A 24595-nucleotide genomic window follows, 5' to 3' on the forward strand; every position below is an offset into this window, starting at 1 on the left:
GGAGGCATCAGGATGGACGTCAGGGACATTTAAGAACTGGAAGAATACATTGTCACTGTTGCCAAGGAAAGGGGATGATTTGTGAAGGCCACTGTGGTTGGCAGTGTCAAACGCTGAGCGAGGTTAAGGAGGGTGAAAATGGAGGAAAGGTCATCAAACGTGGTGACCAAAGGATCCCTTTGTGACCTTTGGGTGAATAAATAAAAGGCAGGGGGTAAAACTCAGCAGCTGGGGTGAGGGTGACAAGGAGTCCAGCAAGAGTGAAGGCAGAGCAAGTGGACTTCCAAGCCTCCCTTCCCAAGCCTGTCCTATTTTCATGCCTGGCGTCTGCCTTTTGTGCTCAACCTTCACGTGACCCTTTTCTCCTGGCTCTCTGTCCTGTCTCCTTTATTCTCACTGACAACTGTCCCAATGTGACGGCTTCTCTTGCCAACGGCAATTCTAGAATTCAGCCCTGGAGTAAGCTAGGACCTGAATCATCAAGGACACTTTATCAGAAGAGGAAATAGGTCAAAGTTTACCTTGATGAAGGATGTGCTGCAGTCTTAGATTCTGTGAAATGAACAGAATCTCTCATCTCATTTTGTTTTGCCTACTCGCAGATTCTGAATGCAGAATTAGTAATAGATTTTACCCATTGATTTTTTTCTGAACCCATTGAAATCACTGTGTGTGTTTTCCTTTATTTTGTCAATTTAAATGTTTGGTTTTTATTTATTTAAAATGTTTTTAAATTGAAGTGTAATTGACCTGTAACATTATATTAATGCCGGGTGTACAACATAATGATTCCGTATTTCTATATATTGTGAAATGAGTATAGTAAGTTTAGTTAACATTCATCACTGTATATAGTTATCAAAATTTTTTTCTTGGGATGGCGACTTTTAAGATCTATTCTTTTAGCAACTTTCAAACAGTTAATACAGCATTATTAACTATAGTCACTATGCTGTATATTCATCCCCAGAACTTATTTTATAATGGTAAATCTTTAACTTTGACCATTTTCATCCTTTTTATCCACCCCCTGCTCCCACCCTCTGGCAACCACCAATCTTTTCTCTGTATCTATGAGGTTGGGGTTTTGTTGTTGTTGTTTAATTCCACATATAAATGAGACTGTACGGTGTTTGTCTTTCTCCTTCTGACTTACTTCACTGAGGGTGAAGCCCTTAAAGTCCATTCATGCTGTTGCAAATGGCATGATTTCATTCTTTTTTATAGCTGAATAGTATTCCAGTGTGTGTGTCTGTGTGTGTGTGTGTCACACACACATGTGCATGTGCACCACATCTTTTTTTATCCATTCATCCATTGATAGACACTTAGGCTGTTTCCATAACTTTGCTATTGTAAATAATGCTAATATGAACATGAAGTGCATATATCTTTTCAAATTAGTGTTTTCATTTTCTTTGAATAAATACTCAAGTGGAATTGCTAGATCATATGATAGTTCTATTTTTAGTTCTTTGAGAAACCTCCATACTGTTTACCATAAGTAAGTGGCTGCACCAATTTACATTCCCACTGGCAGTGCATAGGAGTTTCCCATCTCCATGTTCTTATCAGCTCTTATTATCTCTTATCTTACTGATAACCATTTTCACAGGTGTGAGGTGACATCTCATTGTTTTTGATCTGTATTTCCCTGATGATGAGTGATGCTGAGCAAATTTTCATGTACCTGTTGGCCATCTATATGTCCTCTTTGGAAAAATGCCTATTCAGATCCTCTGCCCATTTTTTAATTGAATTGTTTGGGCTTTTGCCATTGAATTGTATGAGCTTTTAAAAAAAATACATTTTGGATATTGACCCCTATCATATATATGATATTTGCAAATATTTTCTCCCATTCAGTAGGTTACCTTTTCATTGTGTTGGTGACCTCCTTTGCTGCACAGAAGGTTTTTAGTTGGATGTTTATTTTTGCCTTTGTTGCCTTTGTCTTTGAAGTCAGAGCCAAAAAATCATCGCCAAGACTGATGGTCAAGAGCTTACCCCCTGTGTGATCTTCTAAGAGTTTAATGGTTTCAGGTCTTCATTTTTGTCTTTAATCCACTTTGAGTTTTTGTGTGTCGTATAAGGTAGTAGTCTAGTTTCATTCTTTTGCATGTGGCTGTCCAGTTTTCCCAACACCATTTATTAAAGAGATAGTCCTTTCCCTGTTGTATACTCCTGGCTCCAGAATCTCTTTAAGAACACTTTCTACTAGGAAGAATACCCACCTACCTGTTAACAGTAGTTACCCACCCAGGTCCTGGCTGGTTGTGGTGAAGGATACCTTTTAGTTTTTACAATATACATCATTTTAATGTTTTAGGTTATTGTTGTTGTTACTGTTTTATAACAAAAAACTTGTTGGTTATCTAATTTTAAGCACTTTGTTAAAAACAAAACAACAACAACAAAAAAGATATACCCTTTGTTCTTCTAATCTGTATAGGTACCATTTCGCTAAGACCATCTATACTTTTCTTTGTGTCTCCCTTCCATCAATCTTTGGCAGCCGGGATTAACTCAATGGAAATGTTGGCAGACTCTCGAGTCAGACATTCGTTCCCTTTAATGTCATGGCCATATCTAGATAATTGTTCTCTTACATCAATTGATACCTAGCTTTTAATGCAATTGGATTTTTGCATATCCAAATGCCACTTATGCAAATTAAAACAATGACTCCATTCAATAAGCTGGAAATGATAACCATAGTCATTATGAAAGTAAGTGGAACTAATCAAAGCCCCATCTTCATCATTTTCTTTTTAGAGACCAACAACTGAAACAAATGATCAGGAAGGGAATAATTGGCCATTTATTCCAATCCCCACTTTTTCTAATAGTAATAAAGAGTACAAATAGCAAACAAATTAAGCACTGCTCCCCCTGAGCCAATCAATTACCAAGTCAAGACAGCTTTACATCCTCCTACTTGAATCTTTTCCTTTTATCACTGGCTCATACAGACCCTCTTCTTTTCCTTTGAACCATGCATGTCAACAGCCTCCCAGATTCTATTCCTGCTTTTCTTAAATACAGCCTCCACATCGATCTCTGAAATGAGCTCTCTACTGCAAAAACTAAGCCACTGTCTTGCTTAAAACTCTTCGGTGGCCTTGGCACAACATGGAATGTTTAAACTCTTTGTCATGGCATGCAAGTTCTCTGGTTTGATGGCTCTTACCTGTGAATCTTCTGAACTCACTTTCTTAATATGCCAGATGGAGCTCTTCCCCATGACTTGGGGGTACTGTGTGGAACTCACATCATTGCCAGACCCTACTTTTCTTGTGGTGCATTTCCCTTTGGGGTAACCCTGTGCTCTTTGGTCACCACAGCTTGGTCAGGATGACCACAGTCCACTGTGGCAGGTTTTCCTAATTTTAACATTTGGTCGAATGGGTGGATGACTTCCTTTCTTCACTTTTAGGATCCTATGCACAGATATCCATTTCTTTCCTAAACCTCTTTAAACCAAGAAGTTTTTTGCAACATTTTTTTTAAGTTTATTGTGTATCATTTTCCAAAGTCAAGACATGCCTCAATTCTTACATTTGTGTGAAAGATGCAGCTCCAAATTGACTTTCAATGTTCACTTTTAAATAAAAATTCCACCATACCAGGTACCCTATCACACATATATAACTGATTTATATAAAGTTCATCTCACTGTAGTTATAAGTGCATACATATGTTATTACATCATTATATCTGCTTAAAAAATTACTTCTCTGATAATACTTATAAATAATACTATTGTTGTTTCATGGGTGGTCTAGAAGATCATTTCCTGGGGTCCATAGCATTAAGATTAGAACCATCTGACTTTAACCAGAACCCAAATGAATGAACCTTCTCAATTAACTGTTTATTCTTTCTTCTGCACCAGACTTCTAAAGGAAGAAAAGCTAATAATTACAGATTTGTCAAAGACTATTTTAAGGAGCTGTTGAAACTTCTGAATCTATAGACTTCAATCATACATGCACACATAAAATATAATACCAGAGTGAAAAGTGTTCAAGCTTGGCCCATGCAAGCCCTTTCACCATGTATAATGCTATTCTTGGAAGATCTTACTCACACATTCAGAAAATGATGACTGCAGAGATAGGAATATCCACTGATGCCCAGATAGGAGAACACTTTAGAAACATAATACTGGGCCCTCCGATGGCAATAAAAATATCTACAGGACCCATAAATATCCAGTCAACTAACAAGCCATGGTCTTTTAAAAACCCTTAAATACGTAAAAATACAAAGTTGGCCATATGTACGTCTTCAAGTCCTCCAGCTTTCTGGGGCCATCTGTTCTTAAAAGGAACTTACTTAAGGAGCTCTAGAATCTCTGGGAGGGCCAAGGAGTCATGTTTGGAGATTTCTAGTTACGTACACCACCCAAGTTATGCAAGGAGTCCCATCCACGTAGTTTGAGATTAATGGGAGAGATTATTAAAACTTTGTGTCATTCTTCAAATTGTATTTCACTTTTTTCTTTTTCAAATAAGAATAAGAACTTTCTAGCCCAACACTCACCCCATTTTTGTCTAGCTCACAGGGAAGACAGCACTCAATTCAGAGCTTCCTGTAGTAACTCCCCTCTTCCCTTTGGGAATAGCCTAATTTATATGTGTTAAACTTAATAAAACCAGGGTGGAAATTCCAAATAAAATAATTAAATTAGGTAGAAAGCATAATATGCAGCCACAGCCAATTGCTGCTAGATCCAGATATGAACATAGGCCTTTAAATAGTCCCTACATTATCAAAAATAAGTATCTTCTGCTAAGTCCTTGTGTCTTCTGAGGTCACCATCCCTTAAATATTCTTATAATACTGTCTGGGCCCCAATACCATATAATTTGGGAAACTCTGTGGCCACCCTCCCCTGACACAAGCGTACATAGACAGATACAACACACACACACACTTTCCTCATCCTCGTGTCACTCTCTCTAGGGTACTCCAGTGAAGTCATTTCTGGTGCTCAGCACATCCTCTGAGCTGTCCTCTGTCCAAGATTGTTGGCAACATGGATGCTGTTGGTGCTCAACCAAAAGGGAGCTACTTCATCCAGGAGATTAAGCTTCTACCATCCCTCCTTCAGAGAAGACAGAGAACAATGACTCACAGACACAAGGGCTTAGAAAACCACAATCCTTGTCTCAAAAGGGGACCAGCTCTATGGGGCAGTTCAGGCTCCAGATCTGCCCAGGGAATCAGTCCCAAATTAGTCCCTGGCAAGGCCATCTCCACACAGGGCTTTCTTCTCTCACTCCCCTCTCCTGAGGGCATTCCTTCAATATATCACATTTCCAGCAATCCCTGTCTGAGACTCTGTTTCTGGGGAACCCAACCTGACACAGTTCAGTTTAGTAGATTTCCTCCTGTAGGAGAATGATGACTCAACATAGAACAGCAGTGATTTAGATTTGAATCCAGGGCTGTGTTGCTAAAACAAGCAGCATCAGAGTGGACAACTGCAGGGCATGTTCCCCTCTTCTCTATACAGGACAGAATAAAAATATATCTATTTAGTGGTTTTATAATATTTCATCCTGTCCTCTCTTCACTGCTTCCCCGGGAAGGAAATAAGCACTAAAGGAAAAAGACAGCAAATCCTGGGTGCAGGAACCTCCCAGAGTTTGACAGTGGATTATTTAAAATGTTTCTGAAAACTCTTAAAGCAAAGACAAAGCACAGGAACCAGATAATTCAACTCTTGAAAATCTGCCCTTCTTCAGACTCATTTCTTTCATTTTCTTTCTTAAGCACTTTTGTTTTTAAAGATTTTAGTTTTATTTATTCGAGAGAGAGACAGTGAGAGAGAGCATGAGAGGGGAGAAGGTCAGAGGGAGAAGCAGACTCCCCGTGGAGCCAGGAGCCCAATGCAGGACTCGATCCCAGGACTCAGGGATCATGACCTGAGCGAAAGGCGGTGGCTTAACCGACTGAGCCACCCAGGTGCCCTCTTAAGCACTTTCATCCGTAAACAAAGAACTTTTCCCTCAATTCTTTTAGGGGCCAGAACAAGTGCTGCACACAGGAATGTGTGATGCCGTGAGGGAAGGCATGTTAAAAAAACAAAATGCAACTGAGTAAATTTGAAGATCAAATTGGCATTATTCAGCAATTCATGTATCATGCGGCATCCCATCCAGGGAGCAAAAGGAGCTCCGAGAAAGTGTACAAAATGGAAGACTTTTACGGGCAGAACAGGGTAGAAAAGGAAGGTTTTTTGTTTTTGTTTTTGTTTTTTTAAAGATTTTTTTATTTATTTATTTGACAGAGAAAGATCACAAGTAGGCAGAGAGGCAGGCAGAGAGAGGAGGAAGCAGGCTCCCCGCTGAGCAGAGAGCCTGATGCGGGGCTCAATCCCAGGACTCAGGGATCATGACCTGAGCGAAAGGCAGAGGCTTAACCCACTGAGCCACCCAGGCGCCCCGAAAAGGAAGTTTTAATAGATTGGACCATTTGGGGCAAGCTTCCTTTGGGGGAAGGGCAGGGGTCTATCGTGTGGATCACCTCACTAAGGCTGACCAGGTAAGTCCAGGTTGACTGAGTAAGGATCACATTCCTGGGAGAAGCTGGAATTGCAGTTAGAGTAGGTATTAAGCCTTGATTTGCTGACATTGGCAAATGTCAAGTAACTCCATTTTTGGCCTATTGTCTCTTTTTCTCTAACAGGTATACAGATATCCCATCATGAGGAAATCCTGTGGAAACCAAGGTATGCATGATAGGATGACTTCTCCTTCATGGGGCACGGGTGGTGTGGGGTGCACATTCACACTGAGAGTGCAGCTGGGTTAAGTTGGAGGGATGTGCAAATTGTCATGGGACTACAGAAGGTGAAACAACCAACATGACTTGGTGCTGAGGAGGGGGAGGTCGGGAAAGTTTTCACAGCATATATGACATCATACCTGTGTCTGGAAGGATGGGAGATGGATTACCAAGGAGGAAAAGAGAAAGAAGGAAATCCCAGGGGAAGAGCCCCCAAGACACAGAGATGGGGACCCAGATGGCCGTGCAAGGACCAGGTGAGCAGACTGCTGCAGAGACACGGCAGGAGGTGACACTGGGCAGATAACCTGGAGTCTTGAGGAGGTCCAAAGCATCATGAACAGTGTTCTGGGGGGAAGTGCCTTGTTCGTATGGATTATAGAGAGCAATCTGCCCAGCATGTGGAGAATAGTGAAACTGAGAGAGAAAGGGAAAGAGAGAGAAATGAGAAGGTAGTGAAACCAGTTAGGAGGCTTTTGAAATTTCTCTAATGCTTATTGTGTATTTGTGACATGCTAGGCACTGTTCCAAGCATTTTCCACATTTGATTTCACTTAATCCTCACTATGACTAAAGGTCACAAATGCTATTGTACATCTCAAGTGGCAGGAGGAGACAGAAGCTCAGGGGGTTAAGGCACTTGCCAGGGGGTCAAAGCTAGTAAATACAAAGTGAGGAAGGAAACCCAGGGAGTCTGACTCCAGAGTCCACATGCCTTTCTGCCCCACTCTGCTGAAATCTTCCAGGAGGGACACGTAGAAGGACTCTCCTAGGGCGATAGTAGCTGGGATAGCTGGGGTACAAAACAAAGGATGTCTTCAGGGTCAGTACAGGTGAGGCAAAGAGATAAGGACAACTAACCATGTTTTGTAGTGTCAGTGAACCAAGGAGAAGGGATTGGAATTCATAAGAGAGGGTGCAACAGCTTCAGGGGTGAAGGTATGCCACATTTGTTTAGAGAGCTTGGGAGACATCTAGTGAACCACTGGGAAATGTGTGACAAGCTCTCAGTCTCTCCTTCCTCCCTCCCACATTAAGATATCCTCTCCATCTTCTGCAACTGGGTATCATCACTCTTGCACTGTCCTCCGTTCTATCAAAGTGTCTTCTCCAGGAAGATGTGCAACATTATGATTCCATAAAAAAAAAAAAAAAAAAAGATATGTGGTCTTCACCTGGTTCCTAGCACAGAGTTCCTAAAACTGTTGTTTTCCTAAGTGATGAGAATATTAAAGGTGTCTTTTTACATATGAATTAGGTGTCTTTTGGAAAGTGCCTAAAGATGGGGGCTGGTTGGGAGGGGGACAAAAAACATATGATTAGAGGGTTGGGACTTTCAGTCCTACTCCCCACCCCTGACTGCCAGGGAGGGGAGAGGGGCTAAAGGTGAGTCAGTCACCAATGGCCAATGGATTAATCAACTACGCCTATGTAATGAAGCAGCCATAAAAACCCAAAAGGAGTCGGGTGGCTCAGTCAGTTGACTGTCAAGCGTCTCTCTCTCTCTCTTTTCATCTCTCCCTTTTACCCTCTCTCCCTGCCCTTCTGCCCGCACTATTTGTTTTTATTAAAACAAAGTCAGCGACAGATAAAGAAGACTATTCAGTGTGCCATTATTTATAACAGCAGGATAGAAACAATCCAAATTTTTATCAGTAAGAGACTTATGAACTATGATATGTTCCCACGATTCTGTATATTCAGCCTTTAAGACATGAGGAAGTTTCCTATGCACCTATCTACAGTTACAAAGATGAATTGTTATTTGAAAAAGCGAGGTACAAACTGCTAAGTCATATGCCACCTTTCATATATGTATTCTTATATTTACAAAAAGAAGTGCTAGAAGAGTAAACCAGAAACAAAATTAATTCCGTGTAGACAGCTGAGGCGAACAGGGTGGAGGGCACAAGGATGGACACTAGAGTGCCCCGCGTATAACAATATAATTCTGACTTTAGAATCACATAAATGTTATACATATTCAAAGCATAAAATTACATGCAAAAAAAGGCAATGAAAATATTTCATACAGAAATTAGGAGGAGCTACTTTCCAGAAGCAATCCCCCAGGAGAAATCAAACCACAGTGTTCGGCCCTCTGAATAAACTCCCAAAGTCGGGGAACCTATGAGTGCCTGGTCAAGCCTCTAACTGGCTTTCCCACAAGATGGGTGTCATATGGGAGGGAAGGACAGCAGCAGGGAAAAGATGGAGAATGGACAGAGAAGGAGACACAGTTTGACTCGGGGTGAGAATGGCCAAGAGGAAGGGCCAAGAGGACAGGAAGGGAGGAACCCTGTAGAAAAGACACTGCTTCCCCAAACCACCCCTCCCCCAGCCTGCAAAATCTTCTCCCTCAGTCTTGCCTGAAACCTTTGTTATTCACTGATACTTTCTTCAGTTAAAAATATTTTTTCTAAATATTTGGGAGAGGCTATTTAGCAGTTTTGCTTCTGTGGCAGGATGCTGTTTTATCACACTGAACGGTGTCTTTTTCCTCTGGGTATGGGTGTGCTCCTCCCTCTCACCCCGCTCCCCGCCCCCACTGGAACAGGAGGCAGCTGCTTGTTCACTGGGGAGCAGATGTGGAGGGGTAGATGATAAGAGCCTGTCTAGCTAACGTTCACGACCCCACACCCACCCCACCCTAGGAAAGGGTGAGGAAGAAGTAGGAAATGACATCTGGGGTCCTGAGAACGAGAAGGTCTAGCTATCCTTCCAGGCAGGGACAGGAAGACTTGTGCCAGGAATGGTTAAATGGCTGGGACCCTCTGGGAAGGGGGGACAGGAGCAACCCAGCCCGAGTCCTGTGCTCCAGGCAAGATACAGAAACAGAGTGTGACCTACTATGTGTAAGCACTGTGCAGAAGGAGCTTCAGGGACAGTGAACAAAGATTAAATGAGCGCCCACACATTCTTTGGCAGAGGACAAGATCCAGGAACTACAACACACATCACAGAGAGAAAGAGAATGGTGGCCGCGGGGGTGGGGTGGGGTGGGGGGGTAGGCAGAGTGAGGGATTCCTCCCCTTTTCTTTTTCCAACACTCTGCCATAATGTGATGTAAACTTAGTCGTATATTGGCTTACAGATCATTTTACTGTACTGTTTACTTCACACTTCAATTTGGGAGATGAAATGTATGCCCAGTACCTCTGATTCTTTCTCCACCTAATTAGACATGCTTAGACCCCCATGAGAATAGCAGCTTGGTGCACAGAAACAAAAGCAGGGTATCTCTGGCTTTCCCAGGGCTCCCCCAGACCCTGGCTGACCCACTTGAGTGTCCCATCCACAATCAAGGTGCCGGTGCTGGGACCCAAAGGCAGCATCCTGTCAGTGGGTCAGAAAACAGCCAAGCAAGCCAAGTCAGAAGCTTGGAGAACTTGTCAGGGAGGGATGCAGACCATGACCACTCAGTCCACCTTTATTTAATTCATGTGCCCAGAACTAAATTCCACAGAGGTCAGACAAATACACTTGACTCAAGAACAGCCAACAAAATTGTCCTGCACTTTGTCCTAAAGGCAAACAATAAAAGTAGGGGTCAGCACAGGAGGATGGGGACAGGGTGGAAGGGGATACTAGCTAAAAATAGAAAAAGATTCCAAGAGAATGTGCTTTCTTTAATGTCCTGCAAATTTAGGAGCTGATCTTGGTTGCTACGTAAGGAGATGGGTTTTCTTTATGGTAATCACAGGCTTGGAACCTAACCACCTTCATAAACAAAGTTAACCTTCAGAGCTGTGTGAATTGGCAGGTGAAACAACTGCATTGGGATAAGAAGTGCACTTTTCATATGTCGAATACCTCATAAGATTGCTATAGAGTCTACAAAAAAAAAAAAAAAATTAAGGCACTCTACCAGTCCCTGCTTACCTAGATGAACCGGTTTTTTACCTTGCCCACCTTTCACACAGTATTGCAACAACAACTAACTCACCTGCTGGATTGTGAGCTCTGAGGATGCTGGGACATTGTCTTTTCATATTGTAACCTCACTGCTTACCATAGTGCCTGGTGCTAATAAGTGCCCAACAAATTCGAAGGGAAGAGGTGGATGAATGGCTAGATGGGAGCTCAATAGATGGAAAGAGGGTGTGTGCATTGGCTACTGCCCCATTATTTGGGAGGTAACCCAAGTTTTGCCATAATACATGCTGACAAATGAAAGGAGCAGGGAATGGGTGGGGTCATTGTAGAGCATCGTTTTTTCTGTTTTATTTGCCTATTTATTGCCTGTAATTTATTTATTACAGATGTAAGTAGATGTGGTAAAAACCCCCACCTCATAACTGTAGAGCAAGGACATCACAGCATCTCTTATGTCGTGGGCCATATGCAGCAGCAGAACATTCTCAAAAGTAGTAGTATTCAAGGGTCAGGGCAGGTGATCTTATTGTGGACTTAGAAACAATACTTAAGATCCTCCTGACTAAGAACTGTAAGTGGTAAGTAAGTACATAAAATAGTTCATGGTAGAGCTCCGAGTCCAGTCAGAAATCAGGATTAATTAGCACACCAAAGTAGAAGCCCAGTTGGATGGGCCGATTTATGATGGCTATGTCTTGTGGGGCACATAGCTGATGACTCACTGGATATCAGATCCTATCCCCAAAGAGCATGACAGGTGCTAAGATGCTCTTTGGGGATCCCATTCCCATTCTCATGTATGTTCATCCTCTTCCTTCAACAATCAGTGCTTAACCATGCTCGAAGCTCTTTTCTATTAAAAGGAAGTAAATAAACCGGTCAATGAATAAGTAAACAAACTTCCCTTCCTACAGCCAATGTTGGCTGACAATTGTCTCCACTTCTTCATCTCCTTCTCACTCCTCTGTGAGTACATCTAGCTGGGTATTTCTCCACTCATGAGGTGGCTATCACTGAGGACAGTGATGATGTTGTTGATGCTAAATCCAAAGAACATGTTTCAGTATGTATCCTACATGCCCTCTGCTGCATTCATCATCAACTACTCTTACTCCCTGACTTGACTTCCATGACAATGCCTCCTGCAAGCTTCTTCCTACCTCCTACTTCTCCTTCACGGACTCCCCCTCTGGTCATTTCTTTCCCAAATGTTGGTGTTCTGCCAAGTTTTCCTGAGTGCTCTTCTTTCATGCTCTACAACCATCTGGTGAGATGTTACCTATTCCCTTGGCCTCAACACCATTTATATTTATATTTGATCCCTGATTTCTCTCCACATCACCAAAGCTGTATGGGTATATCCCATTTCCCAGACATCTCTACTTGGCTGTCAATGGGCTGAAGTATGCCATTTTGATCCTGTCATTTTGAGGCAACTCGATCTTAAGGATCAAAAAAACTGACAAGGGCCAAACTGATACACAGTAAAATTTGTTACAGATGAAAAGCTGACTTGAGAATCACACATCATTGGTAAACTTAAAAACGGCAAAATTTACTCCAGGAAAATTTTAGCTTGATAAAAAGAAATGTAAACTATAGCTGACAAGAGCAAAACCAAAAAATTATAGAAATTATTGCTCACAAATTAATGAAAAATTTAAAAAGAACTGATAAAAGCTTTACATGTATGTGTACAATCTGACATGGTAAAAACAGTAGAGATAAAAGAAAATATACCATGGAAAAGCTATAATCAGTACAAATTTCACAACGATTATGAAAAAGAAGTTGAAAAATCAACACACTTCTTTGTAAATTGTACACAAGAAAGATTTTATCCTGATGGAATTAATGTTGGTAAAATAAACATCAGAGTGGAAACAGTTTAAATATGCTATTTAGAACATGGACCAAGGAATTAAATTGCCTTAATGGAATTCACCCTGGAATAAATCTTTGCCACAAAATTCATCCGTGTTGGTATCATCCTAACAGAAATGTTTATGTTCAAGAATAAAAAACCAGCAGGGGCAAAAATATATAGGAGCCCCAAATGATGAAGTCAAAATGTCCCATACTCCCCATGGGTCCTTAAAACTCGTTTCCAAACTGGACTCACTTTTCCTTCCTCATACACCACACACCTCTCCTCTGTTTCCTCTCCCTGACTCCTCTCCCTCTTACCACCTTTGTCCTAACACATCTGACCACATCCTGCCTTTTCTTTTTTTTTTTTAATTTAATTTTACTTATTTGACAGAGATCACAAGGAGGCAGAGAGACAGGCAGAGAGAGAGGGGGAAGCAGGCTCCCCGCTGAGCAGAGCCCGATGTGGGGCTCGATCCCAGGACCCTGAGACCATGACCTGAGCCGAAGGCAGAGGCTTAACCCACTGAGCCACCCAGGCGCCCCCACATCCTGCCTTTTCTTGCTCCTAAGGATCTCTCAATGTATTTATCTCCCCATTCCCACTCTTAATTCCTGCTGTGAGAGGCCAACATCACCGCTAAGCAACAGCCTCTTAATGGTCATACTGATTGCCTTGACTATCTCAAACCACTCCACAGGCTGCCTAGGAAGGAGGTCTTTCAGGAAGGCAAATCTGATCCTATGTTCTTTATAGGTTCCCTCCACCCCGTGCCTGGCTAGCAAGCCTCCTCGTGGTATATACATTTCCTGCCTCAACCCCATAGCTGCTACTATATTAAGCCTCTCTCTGTGTCTTGACTTGCCAGACTTTCTCTGGCTCAAACACAATGCATATCCTTTCCCTTCCACACCAGATCCTGCTACCTTCACCCCAACCCCTAGAAGCCCTGTGCTAATGAATTTCTGTTCATCCTTCAAGAATTAAATTGCAATTGTCTGTTTTCTCGTCTGTCTCTTCCACTAAATTATGAAGTTGTCAGGGCAGGATCATGTCTCATTCATTATTATATTCTTAGTACCAAGTACAGTGGCTGACATGTAATAGAATCTCTCTATCTGCTAAACTGATGAGTGGATCTTATTTAAGCTGCACAACGATCCTGCACAGCAGGTATCGCTACCCTTATTTAAAGAAGCTCCAAGAAGTTAAATAACTTGTCCAAGTTCCTACAGCAAGTAAGAAGCAGTCAAGATTTAACCCATGAATTTAACTCTAAAGTGTGTGTTCTTTTTATTCCACAATGAGGTGCTTTTTAATTGCTTGCAACCAAAATGCAGATATGGGGAAACAGTTCCTACAAATATGGCATTGATAGCCAACAGGTGAGAATAATGCATTAAAAAACCATTGGAACAGAGTGTTGGACTATGGGTATATAAAGAAAAAGAGAACGGCCATGGGGGAAATGGAGGAGGGGATCAGGAAAGACTGTGAGGGGGTATTAGAACTAGGGTTTAAAGGATGAGTCAGAGCTTGACTGGCAAAGCTGGGAAGTGAATTCTGGGCAGATGCAGAAAATGAGTTCAGTTTTCTTATATATCAGTTGCTGCATCGAATAAGCTTAAAAAATTAATATTCTCTTTGCGTGTAGTATAGATGGCAAAGCTGCCAATGTCAATTTTTCAAGATTTCAAACACTGAAGTGATTAAATGTTTAAGAGTTGAAGTGCCAGTGAGATGATTTCTCAGAAGCGGCGAGCATGATGCTGCGTCTCTCCCGGGCTCTGCCAGAGTTCTAGGGCAGGCCCTCAGGAACGTACTTCTCCATGTCTTGTACCTCACCAACCTATTCCGCCGTGTTCCAAGTGCTAATTAAAATTGTACGCTTTCTGCCAAAGCAAAAGCACTTACATTAAAATAATAAGTGTCTAAATTAAATGGCTCAAATCACAGTCTGATTCCAAGTTGACACACAGTTCTTACCCCACCCCGTAATTGTGGGGGGAGAGGGATGAGACTCAGACATAAGATTTAATAAATAGCGCTTTCTTTCTGACATTTATAATTATTCAAACAACCTACCGTGTAAAGTTTCTGAGAAGTAGCTTCCAACTCATCATCCCAGTTTATGCCTTCAATACATTGAAATGACTTAATCTGGAATTTTGAGGTGAAATGGGATATTCTACATGTGGAGAATACCTTGAGTATCATTACAATATATCTGTAATTCCCTGTCAAAAAAAAAAAAAAAAAGATTTCTTTGCCTTATAGCCACACCAAACAAATTAAAAAAAAAAAAAAATGCTTGTTCTGCGGTCTTGTTTTTGGCTCAGGTTCTAATCTCAGGTTCATGAGACTGAGTCCCATGACAGCTCCCTGCTCAGGGGGGAGTTTGCTTGAGTTTCTCTCTCTCCCTCTCTTTCTGCCCCTCCCACCCCTGCTCATGTGCACTCTCTCTCACTCTCTCTCTTTCTCTCTCTCTCAAATAAAAAAATAAAATCTTTTTAAAAATGTTTGTTCTGCAAATGTTACATTTAAGATACATTTTCAGAAAAAAACAATGTTGATAATACTTCTTAACTAGATATTGGAATTGGACATTGGGAAAAAGACAATACATAATAAATGCCCAATAGATACAGACTAACATTCTAATTGTTCTACTCAACAATTATGAGTAGTAGTGAAAGCAAATCTCACTATATATGAGGCTCAAAAAAAATTTTTTTTGGGTTATTCTTCAACTTGTAAACAAGGCCCAGAGGTATTGATATCAACTTTTTCATCCCCTAATTCCTCATTCTACTTCAACCATTCTTGCACATTCTTCCATCTATTCAATGCCCTGCCTCCCCCATTTGTTCCCTATGATTCAGCCCTAGAATCTGAATCAGTCTAGAAGTTCCACTCAAACACGGATCCTCCTCCCTTTTCACTCTATATATGCTCCTCCATCTGTCTGTGAGGCCCTTTTGTTACCTCCCTCAGCCCCATTTCTCACCTGGCAAACACATCTTCCAAGACCCATTCAATGCCACTTCTTTCTAAGCTCTCCTGGTTGCCCCCAAAGCAGAATTGCCCAGTCTCTTCTTTGAATGACTCTGGCACCTCATTCGTTTACTGTGGTCCTTCCCACACTGCAGTATCGTTACTTGTGGACTGGAAACACATCTCATTTATCTTCGCTGCTCTAGGGCTTTGCACGGTACCTGGCACATTAAAAAAAAAAAAAATCAACAAATATTTGTTGAATAAGCAGTAAGAAAGTATGTTGATGAAAGGTAAGCGACTTAGGGTAAACAATGCAATTTAGAACAGGATGCTGGAATTCATCCAAAGAAAAATATTACAAACTTAAATCAAGTCCACATTCAACTTTAGCCTAAAATAATGAAGTACCTAAAATCTCATCATCTTAGAAGTGAAAGGAAACTTTGAGACAGTCTAGCCCGCTGTCTGCTGTATGGATCAAGAAACTAAGACCTGGATCTCATCTCAGGTTTCACACTCTTAAGCAGCAGCACAGAATCCTAACTCCGGCCCCTAGGCTCCAAATTTACAGCTTTCTCCATTTTACTCTGCTGTCTTTCTACCGAAGACTTTTGCTAGTCTATTGGCATCAGTTGGGACTAAATTCTAGGGTCTAGACCCAGACGAAAATTTTACCTACTTTGATGCAGACACGCAAAAACAGATTATTTTGAGAAAACCATCCGTTAGCTAGAAACAAATGTTTGCATGGGTGAATCCACCTGTGTGTTTCTATAGGTCCCTGAAGGATTAACAGACACTGCCTGTCTGGATATTTGGTTTTAAAAATTACAGACTCAGAAGAAAAATCCTTGTTGATACGTTATTTTAAAAAATATATAACTTTAATACAAAGAAAATTATTAGCTTTCAAGAAAGAACCCATTTATACTCTCCATAAAACAGAACACTGTCTGTAAAATACCAGTGAAGAGATTGCATCACACCAATTAGGCTTTCTCTGTAAAACATGATTAAAATGTTAGAAGTAAAAAAATAGCAGAAGATTTAGAATGGACGTTAAGTTACCCAAAGTCAATAATATCAATTTATTTTTGTACCTTTAATTACTTAATATGAGATCGATTTTATTGTCCATGTTGATAAACTAGAAACTGTGAAAGAGCATATAAAGCTTGTAAAAATAAAATAAAATTGCATGAAACTTCATATTGTTTAGAAAAAGGATATCTAACCATGTCAGACCATAAGTTCCAGCATAATGAACAATAAAATTGAATATTTAAAAATCGTTCATAGCACTAGAGAATAATTTTTATACAATCGATGTGTTGACATATCTAAGTATATGGATGAAAGATCAGAGTGAAAATAGAGAGATGATTTGGGGCACCTTGGTGGCTCAGTCATTGGGCGTCTGCCTGGTCATGATCCTGGGGTCCTGGGATCGAGCTCTGCTTGATGGGAAGACTGCTTTTCCCTCTCCCACTCCCCCTGCTTGTGTTCCCACTGTCACTGTCTCTTTCTCTCTCTCTCTGTCGAATAAATAAATATAAATAAACTCTTCTAAAAAAATCTTTAAAAAAGAAAATAAAGAAATGATAAATAATGATCAGTGCCTGGATTAGTCTCACTTTTCTTAGCAATCAGATATTTCTGTATGAATTATACATGTCAGATTTTTAACTGCAGCATATATCTGTCATCAGTGGACGCATACTCAGGGGAATGTGAATTAATGTTAGTACCAGCCTCGACAAAGCATAATTAGGAGGACAGAACTGTCCCAAGAAAATAATGTTTGCTAAAGCCAAAATATATGTTTTCTTTTTATTGCTATTTTGAAAAATTAGCCACATTATTGTTCGCCTTCACAAAACTGTTCACCTAAGTTATAGCAACCATATTGAAGGTAAGAGGTAAAAGTTGTTCATTATTTGAAATTGATACTAAATTAGAAAATGTCAGAAACAACAGAAGGATTTTGCATATAAACATAAACTTATTTACGAATATTGAAAAGGTTAATAGTAGATATATATTGAATATATATATTCAATATATATCTACTATAACCTTTTCAATATTCGTAAATAAGTTATATATATATATAAATATATATATATTCATAATATATATAGAATATTGAAAAGGTTATAGTAGATATATATAAAAGAGCAATCTGAAAACCCAAGGCTCTGAACTCAGATAAACACATTTCTAAAACCTAGAAACCAGAAACCCTTGAGGATAATTTTGAGAATCTGAAAACCTATTATGCATTTGTAATACATTTTGGTAACAAAGATGAAACAGAGAGAAATACTTAGGTTTGCATAAGAAACAATAAAATTTAAAAAACAGATGTTTAGTGGTTCCTGGGTGGCTCAGTCAGTTAAGCATCTGCTTTCAGCTCAGGTCATGATCCCAGGATTCTGGGCTTGAGTCCCTTCTTGGGCTACTTGCTCAGGGGGGAGTTTGCTTCTCCCTCTCCTTTTGCCTCTCTCTTTGCTTGTGCTCCCTGCCCACCCCCCACACACATCAATCAACCTTAAAAAAGATATATATATATATATATATGTTTATGAGACTCAGAGAGTCCACTTGCTTTTAAATATCTTAGAAACAGAAAGGAGAAAGAAGTAGACAAAATATGAGGATGGAAACCCTGATGAATGAGCAGAACGAAAGCAAACTGCAAGAGCAGGAATGAATGATCACAGCCCAAAGGAACTTACTGGACATCCAAGTAAAGAGAAAAGTTACTCTTATCTTGATCCATGAGAATTCAACCCGAAACACTAGAAAAAAGTAAAAATGTATCCTAAATATTTTGTAAAATCTTCTAATTATCAAAAACTATTTGATAAGTGGCCAAAAGAAGCAATTAATAACTCACCACCAGGGAACAATGAAAACAGGACAATAAAAATTCTGAAAGGCAAAATCCAACATGAACTCAATGATAAATAAAATCACCTTTACTGGGTGAATTCTAAAAATAAAGGCTTTGCCAGCCAGAATTATAAAAAAGGATTTTAACAGTTATCAAAAAAATTTCTGGAAAGTCCAAGTTCACTCTACAAATAGATTTTGTCAATTAACTGACTAATGATTAAAAAAATTCTAAACACAGCATGTCTACTTTTTTATGGGTATAATGAAAAATGAACAATGTGCTTTCTCTTCAAAGAGAAAAATCTGGAATGGAAAGCTTGCTAAGTCATCACTATGGTCCTTTCAGCAGTATTTTGGGATTTTCCAGAAATTTAAAATCTAATCCTTTTATCTGATCATGAATAAAAGGTCCCATTAGCCGATATAGTATGGATTTGTGTTCACACAACTTTATTACATAAATATAACCTACTTTTAGGTCTCTAGGACAGAATATTTTTTATAAAACATGCCTCTTACCAAAATAACACTTTTGAATAGGGCCTATTTCAAATGGTTTCAGTCCTGTATTCTCCTGCTACATAAATGCTTTCAGAAATAAGGTTTTGCTCATGACTGTTTTAGTTATCTTCTAACAGGTACATTAGAATCAAAGGTATATTATTCAATTTGTGCTACATCTTCCAGAAACAAACTGCATTGGTGTCCTTTAGAAATGCATGGAATAAATCCCAGACAGGATAAAACTTAATGAATAGCAGTCCAAAAGTGACTGCTGAAGATAGGAAATCTTAGTACTCAAACTCAGAGATTCAATAACCTCACATAAGTTTGCTGCAAGCCTTGCTCTGTGCCCAGCACTCTATTTTATTTCTTTAGAACATCAGTTGTAAAGCTGCTCTGATTTTTTTTTAAATCCACTCTTTCTTTTCTCTTTGAATAAAAAATGATGAATTAAATTCAGCAAGACATTTTGCAAATTTGACACGTGACATTTATGATTTAGAAAAAGTCATGTACTACTGAAATACATTTTTGACTGAGAAATACAAAATTAATTTAAACTGTTATCTATCCAGTGGTTAAATCTATACTATCAAAATTAACTGTATGACTAATCATCTCAAATAATATTTCGGTTGCTGTTAAGTGCCACCTTAACGCAGTGTTCTTAAACTGAGGTATGCATGGGTACAATATGAGAAACTTGTTTAAAGTGGGTTTCTACTCTGAGGCCTGTAGTGAGGACTGGAAAGGTCAGTGAGAGACTATGGGTTCTCATAAAGGGATGCAGAACTAATGCATGGATCATAAAGAAGGTACATGAAAGACTTACATGTCTTTGATGTGTTATCAATAAAATTACTGCATTTTATTCCCTGCATTCAGATTTTAGGCCAAAATATAAAGTCATTCTGTAAATAAGGGTTTCATACTTCCCTATAAATCTTCATAAAATAGGTATATCGAACTATTTTTAATCCAAGAGTCCAAGAGTCTGAAAAAGGGTTTGCAAGGATGTTATCCCAACATTTTGGAAGAGGCCACCAGGGTATTCTAGTCCAGTACGCTGTAGTGGGGAAAATGAAGTATAGAGAGGTCATTTGTGTTACCTTAGGTCAAAAGACTCTTTAACTGGAGAGTCAGAGAGAGTATAGGCCTTCTCTTGATTCAGGATCTTTGTAAGTCATCAAAATACGTGATATTTTTGGTACTCAGGAAAAGTATATAGAATTAATTTCAAACATACTCATGGGGATATATACGATGCGCTATTGAACTGAAATGCTTTATAGTTGAAAAATAAAACCTACTAAGTTTAAATGAAAGGAAACATTCAAAGCACCAAGGAGAAAGAAAAGGGGAAATTGTTTGTTTGTTTGATTTTCTCTTACTATAGAACAGATAGATATTGCCCCATTTACCAATGAAAGGCACTGAGAACCAGTTTACAGACTTCATAAGATAGTTTTCTGGAGTTGGAATCCATGGCTCATGAACAATGGGTTCAATTTACTTTGTTTAGTCACAAAATCAAAATTATTATCTTTTAGTACTAAAATATGGAGTAATGCAATTTATTTTTTTAAACTGTGTATATTGGGATGCCTGGGTGGCTCAGTGAGTTAAAGCCTCTGCTTTCGGCTCAGGTCATGATCTCAGGGTCCTGGGATCTAGCCCCACACAGGGCTCTCTGCTCAGCAGGGAGCCTGCTTCCTCCTTTCCCTTTGCCTGCCTCTCTGCCTACTTGTGATCTCTGTTTGTCAAATAAATAAATAAAATCTTAAAAAAAAAATAAACTGTGTATATTGGGGCACCTGGGTGGCTCAGTTGCTTGAGCCTCTGACTCTTGGTCTCTGCTCAGGTCATGATCTCATGGGTTGTGGGATTGAGCAGACACCCCCCACAACCCCTTCCATATGCACACTCAGGAACTCTGCCTGAGTTTCTGCCTTCCTCTCCCTCTGCCCCTCCCTCCTCATAAATAAATCTTTAAAAAATAGAATAAAATTGTGCATACTCCTCACCAAATTTCCATTCTTTTTAAAAATGGTATTTTGTGCTTGGCTATCTTTAAAACACAATAGCCACATGATAGATATTACAACCAGAAAGTAGAAGAATACACACTTAAATAAAAATGTGCAGCAATTTTACAAGCTCTTAATTAACTTTATATTATCAATTATGCATGCATATTAAAGTATAACTTTAAATACATAAATTCCTTTTTCTTTCTTTTTTTTTTTTTTTTAGATTTTTTATTTATTTATTTATTTGTCAGAGAGAGAGAGGGAGAGAGAGCAAGCACAGGCAGACAGAATGGCAGGCAGAGGCAGAGGGAGAAGCAGGCTCCCCGATGAGCAAGGAGCCCGATGTGGGACTCGATCCCAGGACGCTGGGATCATGACCTGAGCCGAAGGCAGCTGCTTAACCAACTGAGCCACCCAGGCGTCCCCATAAATTCCTTTCTTAAGAAAGTTTTCTTAGCTTATTGAATTTTTCCCTTCTCTTTTACATGTAAGATTCTCCCTAACTTCTTGTTCTTGCTCCTCACTTTCCTCCATTCAAAGTATTTCCCGTTAGTAAAGTTATTTATTTGAGCAGCAGCTGGGACAGTGACATGTGAACAGCACACCAGCTCACTGTTGGCTGAATGGTTTAAATTACTGTACCTCATTGTCATCCAAATCCTGTTTTTCCCTTGTACCTTAATTCAGAATGTAATTGGATGTCTCTTTAAGGGTGAGAGTTGTCAGGTTTTAAAATATTCCTATTGCTTTCTAAAGGTGGTATTATAAATCTAGGCCTTTTTACAACTGATGTAAAAAAACATGATAGCTCAACTGCTATCTATTTTCCTTGGAGAACTGGTTCTTCTGTGCTGTGTAACTGTTTCTTATGTGAGATTATTTGTAAGTTAGTACTTTGAAGATTTAGAATACCCATATGAAAACACCCTTTCCTGAATACTGAATTAAGTTGCAGAAGGTTGAATTAACCCAAAGAAAATAAATTTTTGTATTAAAGTGGGAGATTTGATTATCTAATCATCAAAATCGATACAAGGGAAGAATAGTGTTAAGTGAAAAAAAATTCAATATTGTTTTCAAAATGCTTTGTACAATGTTGACTTCATAATGGGTTTGAAATTATGCTGTTTCACAAAGTATTAGATCAAACAATACAGCTCCAGTGAAAAGATCCAACTGATCAGAGCCACAAGTCCCTCAGTCTTCCCATCTTCATTTTGCTCCTCAGTGTGTGACACCTTCGCACCTAGACCGTACACAGCGGCTCCCTTCCTCTTTGCTGACTACTTAAAAAAGACAGGCAGCCTTTGGATGGTGTTTTTCCTTTGGCCTGATATAGAAAATCCATTCCTACGACTGGCTGCTTTAGGAAACAGAATTTCAGATTCCTTCCTTTCCAGCTCCTATTGAGTTAAATGCAGGGGCAATAAGCCAATCAATACAGTGAGGCAGTAAATGACAACTGACATAAACAAGCAATAAAAGTCTCTTTTCTTCTTGAAATCAGTAAGCAATGGAATGGAGATGGTATTATACTATAAAAAATCAGAGACTAACAGAATTTGAACTATAAGGAATCTTAAAGGCCATAAAATTTTCAGTACCTTTTGATTTTCAAAATGATTCTGAAGATTTTTCCAGAGCATTTGTTTTTGTTAGATTAAGGCTCAGTTTTTACTATAACACAACAGCATTACAGAGAGGACAGTCACAGGAAATGTTTGGAATTGTATTCCTGTGAACTGCTTTTATGAAGGGAAGTAAAGATGTTCCAAAGATTGATTCCTCCTTTTCCAGGGCGGGTGAGGGGTCAGATCCCACCTCTGGGGCCTTTTATTCCATTTGGTCCCTTATCTGGGCTCTTACCCTGCTGTCAGACTGACAGGTGGCTGCTTTCCGCATGCTGCCCCCAACGGCCCTACTGTTAAATTTGCTGATTCTTCAAATGTAGGTACTCAACTAGTGACAGCAGAACCCTCAAGGTTCTCTGATGAATCAACAAGAGCTCAATTTTGCTGTATTCATACCTGTTTATATCTGGCTGTCAAGTTTAGGTCTAGGGGAAATTCGGAGAGTTTAATGTTAGAGGAAGAATTACAACTCCCTTTTTGCTAATCAAGAGGGTAACAGGCACAGGTTGGTTCTGAAGTTGGCAAATCGGCCTGCCACAGTCACCCTAAATAAAGCATGCAGCAACCACGTGGGAAGCAGGTGGCAAAGGCCCTTGGCCCCTTCACTGGAGCATCTTCACTTGCACCATTCCTGTCGCGGGTGGTCTTGACACCGCGCTTCGTGCGCAGTTAACTCCCCAGAGAGCCGCAAAGGACGGGCCAAGTAAAGCGGCCACCCAGGTGATGGAGCAGGGGCACCGGTGCGGCCAAGAGCTGTACCCCAACCCTAATTCCGAAAACAGCCCACTACGTCCGGGGGTGCCTGAAGCGCATGAGGCACCCGGCTCCTCGGGCTTCCCCTCCGCGCCCCCACCTGTAGGGCGGCATCCCCAAAGCTCCTTCTTGCCCGAGTGTTTTGGAAACCGTCAACGGAAACTCAGAGGCCAAAGAATGTGACGGGCGATCATAAATATGCAGAAGAGATGGAGCACAAATAGCAGACGCATGGAACCAGGGCTCGCCGGGATCGGGGATCTGGAGCCGGGCTCTCGCTGCCGCGGCCGCGCGGGCGGTGCCAAGACCGGGCAGGCGGCGCCGGCGCACTTCGGGAACCGAGCCTGCAAAAGAGGCCCCGGGCAGGCGGCCGGACACCTCGCAGACGGCGGGCAGCGGGTGCAGCGACCGTCGCCTCGGGGCTCCTCTGCCGACCCTCCGTCCGCCTCCGCGCCCAGCCCGCTACCTCCCGGCCCCCGACCCCAGCCCCGGAGGCGGCCGCTCTGCCCGGCCGCGCGGCCTGGCTGCATGGAGCCCGGCGCGGTGTCCCGGACAGCCGAGCCCGCCGCGGCGCGGGAAGGAACCGCGCGCCACGCTGAGGGCAGGAAGAAGATGGCGGCGGCCGTGGCGACGGCGGCGGCGGCGGCCTCCCACGCGCCGCTGACGCCAATGGTGCGCGCCGGCCGGCGAGCCGCGGATGGCGGCGGCGGCGGCGGTAGCGGCAGCGGCCCGGGCTCCGGCGAGGGGCGGGGCGAGGTTGGGAGGGGGCCGGCCGGAGGCGGAGGCCGGGTCGGAGGCTGGAGGGAGGCGGTGGGGACAGTTTGTTGTGCTCGGAACATGGCGGGCGTCCGCGATGCGGCCGCCCCGGGAGAAGGCAGCGGTGGCGGCGGCGCGGACGGCCGGGAGCTGGACGGCCGCGGTGAGGCGGAGCAGCCGGGAGGCGGCGGCGGCGGCCACGGGCCCCCGCCGGCCCCTCAGCACACGGAGACGCTGGGCTTTTATGAGAGCGACCGGCGGCGGGAGCGGCGCCGCAGCCGCGCAGGTGAGGCGAGCGGGCGGGCGGCGCTAGGCCGCGCAGAGGGCGCCGAGGGTGGTGGGGAGCGTCGTGCGATCCCGTGCCCCTGCCCCGCGGCTGCAGCTGCCTCCGGGGCCACCTGGGCTGTGGGTGCGCGAGCCGCCGCGGCTCCTGGAACTCCATGGCTCGGCAGCCGCTGACAGCTCGTCGGGCGGGGTCGACGCGC

At 41.7% G+C, this 24595-nt stretch overlaps 1 protein-coding gene across 1 annotated transcript in view; it reads left to right on the forward strand.

Moving 5' to 3' along the window:
- The first annotated feature begins 24191 nt into the window (after positions 1 to 24191).
- Positions 24192 to 24595, forward strand: part of LOC111149202 (transmembrane anterior posterior transformation 1) — a 55707-nt gene continuing 55303 nt past the window's right edge. The window contains exon 1 of the mRNA XM_022506147.1: positions 24192 to 24396. Within this exon, the coding sequence (XP_022361855.1) occupies positions 24192 to 24396 (205 nt within the window). The remainder of the gene's footprint in view (positions 24397 to 24595) is intronic.

Source organism: Enhydra lutris, unplaced genomic scaffold, assembly GCF_002288905.1.
Source record: "Enhydra lutris kenyoni isolate GAN:26980312 unplaced genomic scaffold, ASM228890v2 scaffoldscaffold21, whole genome shotgun sequence".
Classification (NCBI taxonomy): Eukaryota; Metazoa; Chordata; class Mammalia; order Carnivora; family Mustelidae; genus Enhydra; species Enhydra lutris.